Source organism: Cottoperca gobio, chromosome 10 (assembly GCF_900634415.1).
Source record: "Cottoperca gobio chromosome 10, fCotGob3.1, whole genome shotgun sequence".
Classification (NCBI taxonomy): domain Eukaryota; kingdom Metazoa; phylum Chordata; class Actinopteri; order Perciformes; family Bovichtidae; genus Cottoperca; species Cottoperca gobio.
Window position 1 is genome coordinate 6032748 of NC_041364.1, and position 7703 is coordinate 6040450.

A 7703-nucleotide genomic window follows, 5' to 3' on the forward strand; every position below is an offset into this window, starting at 1 on the left:
TTAAAACATACTTGTCTCCACTTTAGTTCCTTCACCAAACAGGATCTGTCCACATGTGACCACAGCACAGTAGTAAGTCCCAGTATCAGATGAGTTCTGTATAGTTGTGGACAGACTGTAGACACAACTTCTTTCCTTTTGTTCGTCACTGTGAGTGTAAATGATGCTTGGATGTGATCCTCCTGATCCAGATCTGAACCAGTACACATCGTGTTCACCTGGACACTGATCTGCGTTTTCTTTGTCAGTGGAGAGAAGTGAACACTGGAGAGTCACTGAGTCGCCCGGCCGGACCGACTCCGTCTCCGGACTTTGTTTCACGAGGACAGATTTCTGCACATTTTTATGATCTGATTCACAAAAAGGCAGGAATTAAGTAATGGATTGTTTGGTGTTGACAAAGCAGCAAACAAAGTCACTGAAATGAACATACCTTACCATTCACAGCCAAAAGTGTGGCGTTAATGAGTTTCATTATGTATGCCGATCCTGCTTGACAGAAGTATGTTGCTTCATCTTCTTTGTTTACATTTCTGATATTAAGAACATACTGAGCGTTCAATTTGTGACTTCAAATCTTGAGTTGTCAAATTGTCCTTGAAGTTTTAATTTGTTGAAAGTTTCTGATGCAATAGTTTGAGCCATATATCCAAACTTTATCTTATACCAGTAAACAAACCATAAATCATTTTGAGTGAATGAACATGTCAGAGTCAAATTATCTCCAAGTTCAACCACAGTCGAAGAGATCTGGTGAGGAACCTCTGCAGTTTGAATCAGGGCTGAAGAAAAGAGACAAAAGGACAAAAACAATGAAAAAGGGACATAACAAGACAATTAATACAAAGAGTTTGTCTAAACTTGAATATGACCTAAAACAAACAGTTTTACAGGAGTCCTCTTAAAGTAGAAAAGTAAAGTTGCACTCACACGCAGTACTTAGAAGAATCAAAGCAGCCAGTCCTGCGATCATTGTGCCACAGAGCCCTTCTCTTGCACTACTGATGTCGACGCACCCAAATGGAAGATTTAGTCACAAGGTGATCGAGGTTTACAAAGTAGAAGTCATGGTGATTGGCTGAAATGCAGACAATGCGCATAGACCTAAATGTACCAAACCCTTGATCCTGTCCCCTTTGTATTTATTGTTAGACTAACCACACTGCATTGGAGGTAAATAATGTGTTAGTTAGTAAAGACAAATAATAAACTGAATTCCACTCAGCAATAATAATGAAGCTGAGTTTACAAAATGAAATACTTTTACATTTTCAAAATGTGTAAATTGTAACGTCTTCTAAATGTAACTTTAGTGAGATTGCTTTCACAGCCTCAGGGAGCATATGACACATATCTTGTAGTTGTAGCAACAAGAGATGTCAGATGGTGCCTGTCTTTTACTTTTCCTACAACAGTGACGCTGCAGGACACAACCTCAGCAATTCTGACTTTCTGAAAGAGAATGCTTGGTGCAAAGCTGTCTGAGCAAACACCATGTAACACACTGATGTGCACAGGCAGCAGACCCACAAAGAACAACTAAATAACCGACTTGTAGGAACTTCATGTCACAACAGTGTGCAGAATTACAACTGTAACGGGAATTTGAAAAATGTCTTGTCCTTATCAAAAGCTTTTTGCTACAAAAGCTCATTTCCCCGTAAAGGCCACATCTAACTGGGTTACTTTCATCAGGGTGTGCATGGTCATTGGTTTTGTCAGTGACATGTCCGGACCTTATTGTTTGGCATTCAGCACAGAATCTCTAGGAATTGCAACAATATTGGGAGAGTCTACAGGACATGATTTATGTCCGGTTCAGTGTTGGTCAGTAAAGCATCACTTAGTAACAGAACTTTATATGTTGTAAGTACATTTTTGTTGCAGAATGTTTCCAAAAATAATGCATTAGAAAACATTTTGTAGGAACAACTACACTGTCTTTATAGTTTACATTGAAAGCAACAAGCAAAGTCACAGGCAACAGCTACACTGACAGACAAAAGCTGTGGTGGGAGATTTCTCTGCCTTTGACCAACCACTGAAGCTGTTTACTCAGAAGAGACCTGCCTGGAGATCAACAGGATATGTAGTGAGGTTAGAGGTGCAAGAAGGGAAGCGCTACAAGAGGCACCAGAAAGCTAATTTTAGTTTCACCAGTATAACTGATAGTTTTCATTTAATCTAATTTGCCTTTTAGTTTTTTTGCTGACCATGATTTTGCAGCAGTAGATTACAACATGGATGTGCTGCACCTTCACAAAGATCTGTGTTGGACCAGTGAATGTGTAGCACTCCCCTGTCTCTCAACAACAAACACCAAAGAAACACCTTTTTACATGGTTTAACTGACCAGGTGTGGGTTTGTATAACCCTCCTGTACCCTGTAAACTATTGAGAATGACAGGAAGAATTGCAGCTTTGAACTCACACGTTATTTTCACAGCCCAACAACCACCAGGCTCAACTTGTCATTTGTTTGTCCGTGGTGATTAATAATGTATGTCTGTACACACATATTCACAAGAAAATTACAGGGCAGCATCCAAATGTATTTATCACAAGACAAATAAATGTTTCGAGGGTTTACTACGTGAACAGGAGGTGGCTGAGCACACAGCCCTGGGGGGCTCCCATATTAAGCAGTACAGTGGAGGAAGCGTGAACACCAATCCGAACTGCCTGAGGTCTATGTGTGAGGGATTCCAATATCTAGTTGCAGAGTGTGTTACTAATGCCCTGTTTAAAAATATTGTATTTATCGTATGTTTTTTATTTAAACGCCAAACGTATCGATTTATTTAGAATGCATTATTCTATCCCATTCAGTTTTAGTCAGTCTCATATTTGGGGCCTACAGTGCTATTATGAAAAAAGTATGGAAGTCAAGCAACACATTTCACTTTTGATGTCACCGAAAACGTGAATCTGCTTTTTTCCTGATGAACAACAAAGGTGAGGTTACATAACCCCTGTGAGGTTGAAGGCAACCAGTGAATGTACTTTGTATGATGCAAACACACAGGATTCTTTTATCAACATGGATTTTCTCAAAAATAACAACGGAAGATTTCTGACATAATTCTTTATTTTTATGCTTTGAGTATAAACAGACATATCCATTCGTATTATTTCAACATAGCAACATTAGAAGAAAAAAAAGTTAAAGAGTTGGACTCCCAAAGAACTTGGTATCTCACCCGGGGGCAGTGCTAACGTCCTGCGTCACAGTGTTGTGTGCCTGATGCGCATTCTCGTTGGCTTGTATTGGGTCATTAGGGTTTTATGTGCAGACTATTGCGTGCCTTGAGGCTAGGGCAGGGGTCGGCAACCTGCGGCTCAGCAGCCACATGCGGCTCTTTAACCCCTCTGCAGTGGCTCCCTGAAGCTTTGACAAAAAAAAATCATGGAAATAAATAACATTATTTTTATGTATTTTTTTGTTGCACAGTGGACAACCTTTCAAACGGAACATCTCTTATCTTGGAGTTCGAGGTGATATTGTGACACTGAAATACATTTAATTGAATTTTTACATTTCGTCCACTAAAATATGCGTCACATTCTACTGCGTTTACGGGCGCGGCGCCTTTCCCTGCAGGCAGCTAATCTTGAGTTTCCGACCCCCGGCTAACTCGGTAAGCTAACAATGGATACAACTAAAAAAAGAAAAGTCTAATTCTGCAGTGGACAGATACATTTGCTTTTACTGCCAACGATGCTGGCTGACCTGTCTGCTTGATATGTGGCGAGAAATTAGCTAACAACAAAAAATGTAATGTCGAAAGACATTTCAAGAACAGACACACACAGCATTTGCCGAAAAGTACTGAGCTGGAGATGCGCGAAAAAAACGCGATTTCTGAACTTCTGCTGAAAGCGGAGCAGAGAAAATATTCCATTAAGAAATGGATGAAGTCTTCAAACTCAACTACTGCTGCTAGTTTTGTGGCCGCTCAGGAGATAGTACGGCGTGGAAAGACGCTCACAGATGGAGAATACATGAAAGAAGCATTCTGAAAAATATCAGAGCATCTATTTTCAGACTTCAAAACAAAGATGAAATTGTTCAGAAACATTTGAGATATGTCTCTCTCTGCAAAGACCGTCAAGGACAGGGCCATTAAAATGGCAACACACATCACCAAACAGCAAATTGAGGACATCAATTCAGCTGAAGCATATTAAATCGCCTGTGATGAGTCAAGTGATGTAAGTGATGTTGAACAGACAGCGCTGTTATGCAGGTGTGTGAACTCTGATGTGATGCAGGAAGAAATAATTGAGTTGATACCAATAAAAGAGATTGGTGTTGTCCTAATATCAATATAATCTCAACAGTTTCCTTTGTATTTATGTGATTTCATAAATGCAACAAATATAGTATAACTATTTATGGTATATACAACTTAAGCTGTGTTATGAAATATGTGTTGCGGCTCCAGACACATTTTATTTGGTGGAAGAGGTGGCAAAATGGCTCTTTTGATAGTAAAGGTTGCCGACCCCTGGGCTAGGGTGTATGGGACATGTAAACTACAAGATCAAAGATCCTAATTTAGTTTTATCCTATTAAATGTCCCACACAACCATTGACTCGTCATATTCAGGCCTGTGAAACAGATTGTTGTGAGCGGGCTGTACGTTATGTGTGTTACTTGTAAAAATAGAATTCAGAATGCATTATTTAGCTTCACTAAATGCTTTGATGGCTAAGCTACATTGTTATGGTTTTATGTGGACCAAACGCTTTGTGAGAAGTCTATATGGGACGTGCAACAATAAAATCAGAGATTTTTATTTTAGCGATTTAATACATGTCAATTTACTCTGTTAAGTCTGGCACATGATGTGATTCTCTTTTCCCGGTGTGGCCCTCAGTGAAATTGAGTTGAACACACCTGTCATAGACTGTGGCGGGGACGGTCACGGAGCTTGCCCAAGCGTTCACTGCTACGTCTTGCAAAACCACATCCACCCGGGTTAAATACCAAGCTCCTCTGTTTCCCTGTCCCAGCCACGATTACCCATAACCCCCTTCTCCATGTGCACCCGCAGAGACGCCTGTGTAAGTGGCAGTTCTAGATCATTTCAAAAGCAGGGAGGGCGTCCTCCCCACATTGCACAACTAATCTCATGTACAGTTAATAACATTAACACACGTCATCACGTGTTGAAATGACTTTCTTATATATAACAAAGAGTTTAACGTTTTGATAATCAGTGGATTTCACCCAAACAGAAGTCAGAGCTTATGGTTACTATTGTTGTCTCTTTTTTCTTCCTCTTCATGCTTTTCATTGTCGATAATTCCAGTTCAATGCCTCTGTGTCACCATCCTGACAATAACAGTTTTTAACAAAGGTATTAGAGATTAGTGCTTTGACATCAAGATCAAGTGTAGAATATAGTTATTGGTATATTTGATATCAGCAAATCTCTCTGTGACGTCCTGGATCCTTGTCAAGTTTTTTTAATGCGTAAAAGAAATCATGTATGTAAAAAAGTTATGTACTCCATCTTTACAGTTTTGCTAAACTTACCTTCAGTTTCTTGAGAAGATAAGGACGGCAATCACAGTCACACAGCAGGCCAACAGTACTCCAAGCACAAGAACAACGGGGTCCAGATCTGATCCTGGAATGAGAGAAACTCCTTTTATTTCAATGATTACCTGAAGCAATATTAAGTGAGACACAAAACTCAATTTGTGTCGTGCAAGATAGTAATTATTGTCTGTTTAAGATACTGCCCTGTTTAGATAATTAATTTAAATGTCTTGAACATAACATTTAATATAATTTAATAGCCTTCTGTTTGTTGTAGTAGAGACTTTTAATCATTTTCTTTACTTGCACCAAACTTATCAAGACTATAGTGAGAATAAATGAACAAATACAACAAAGACATGACCAAACAGTATTTCTCCTTTGACTAACATGTAACATGTCAAAGAGTTGTGATTCTGTCTGACTCATGCATGTTGAGTTTTAAGAAACATATATTTATCCATAGATAGATTTATGTAGATTAGAAATCATGAATTATTGATATTTTTATACGTTTTTATCTAATAAAATCTGAACAGCTATAATGTTCAAAATGTACTTAAGATTTCACAAAAGGACATTAAAACATACTTGTCTCCACTTTAGTTCCTTCACCAAACAGGATCTGTCCACATGTGACCACAGCACAGTAGTAAGTCCCAGCATCAGATGAGTTCTGTATAGTTGTGGACAGACTGTAGACACAACTTCTTTCCTTTTGTTCGTCACTGTGAGTGTAAATGAAGCTTGGATGTGATCCTCCTGATCCAGATCTGAACCAGTACACATCGTGTTCACCTGGACACTGATCTGCGTTTTCTTTGTCAGTGGAGAGAAGTGAACACTGGAGAGTCACTGAGTCGCCCGGCCGGACCGACTCCGTCTCCGGACTTTGTTTCACGAGGACAGATTTCTGCACATTTTTATGATCTGATTCACAAAAAGGAAGGAATTAAGTAATGGATTGTTTGGTGTTGACAAAGCAGCAAACAAAGTCACTGACATGAACATACCTTACCATTCACAGCCAAAAGTGTGCCGTTAATGAGTTTCATTTTGTATGATGATCCTGCTAGACAGAAGTATATCGCTTCATCTTCTTTGTTTACATTTCTGATGTTAAGAACATACTGAGCGTTCAAATTTGTGACTTCAAATCTTGCGTTGTCAAATTGTCCTTGAAGTTTTAATGTGTTGAAAGTTCCTGCTGCAATAGTTTGAGCCATATATCCAAACTTCATCTTATACCAGTAAAAAAACCTGAATTCATTTTCACTGGATGAACATGTCAGAGTCAAATTATCTCCAAGTTCAACCACAGTCGAAGAGATCTGGTGAGGAACCTCTGCAGTTTGAATCAGGGCTGAAGAAAAGAGACAAAAGGACAAAAACAATGAAAAAGGGACATAACAGGACAATTAATACAAAGAGTTTGTCTAAACTTGAATATGACCTAAAACAAACAGTTTTACAGGAGTCCTCTTAAAGTAGAAAAGTAAAGTTGCACTCACACGCAGTACTTAGAAGAATCAAAGCAGCCAGTCCTCCGATCATTGTGCCACAGAGCCCTTCTCTTGCACTACTGATGTCGACGCACCCAAATGGAAGATTTAGTCACAAGGTGATCGAGGTTTACAAAGTAGAAGTCATCGTGATTGGCTGAAATGCAGACAATGCGCATAGACCTAAATTTACCAAACCCTTGATCCTGTCCCCTTTGTATTTATTGTTAGACTAACCACACTGCATTGGAGGTAAATAATGTGTTAGTTAGTAAAGACAAATAATAAACTGAATTCCACTCAGCAATAATAATGAAGCTGAGTTTACAAAATGAAATACTTTTACATTTTCAAAATGTGTAAAATGTAACGTCTTCTAAATGTAACTTTAGTGAGATTGCTTTCACAGCCTCAGGGAGCATATGACACATATCTTGTAGTTGTAGCAACAAGAGATGTCAGATGGTGCCTGTCTTTTACTTTTCCTACAACAGTGACGCTGCAGGACACAACCTCAGCAATTCTGACTTTCTGAAAGAGAATGCTTGGTGCAAAGCTGTCTGAGCAAACACCATGTAACACACTGATGTGCACAGGCAGCAGACCCACAAAGAACAACTAAATAACCGACTTGTAGGAACTTCATGTCACA

At 39.1% G+C, this 7703-nt stretch overlaps 2 protein-coding genes across 3 annotated transcripts; both read right to left on the reverse strand.

Moving 5' to 3' along the window:
- LOC115015003 (uncharacterized) lies at nt 1-973 on the reverse strand. The gene is given in 4 exon segments (XM_029442166.1): nt 1-350; nt 439-561; nt 564-782; nt 940-973. Coding segments are annotated over 4 exon segments (726 nt in total).
- A 2403-nt stretch (nt 974-3376) lies between these two features.
- LOC115014577 (uncharacterized) lies at nt 3377-7134 on the reverse strand. 2 transcript variants are annotated; one of them, XM_029441555.1, is made up of 5 exons: nt 7061-7134; nt 6568-6912; nt 6141-6479; nt 5544-5637; nt 3377-3388 (listed from the first exon to the last, which is right to left on the reverse strand). In XM_029441555.1, the coding sequence occupies exons 1-4, from the start codon at nt 7101-7103 to the stop codon at nt 5546-5548; spliced, it is 819 nt and encodes a 272-aa protein (XP_029297415.1). In that variant the 5' UTR covers nt 7104-7134; the 3' UTR covers nt 3377-3388; nt 5544-5545. The 2 variants fall into 2 exon arrangements, with proteins under 2 accessions (XP_029297415.1, XP_029297414.1); XM_029441554.1 differs by lacking the exon at nt 3377-3388 and adding an exon at nt 4179-5339.
- Nucleotides 7135-7703: the final 569 nt, after the last annotated feature.

Excerpts from the sequence above, each read along its gene's own strand:
- LOC115014577 (XM_029441555.1), bottom strand. The coding sequence starts at position 7,103 with ATGATCGGAGGACTGGCTGCTTTGATTCTTCTAAGTACTGCGT. Across the intron at positions 6,913-7,060 it reads GATTCTTCTAAGTACTGCGT|CCCTGATTCAAACTGCAGAG; the intron begins GTGAGTGCAACT and ends TCTTTTCTTCAG. Across the intron at positions 6,480-6,567 it reads CACACTTTTGGCTGTGAATG|ATCATAAAAATGTGCAGAAA; the intron begins GTAAGGTATGTT and ends TTTGTGAATCAG.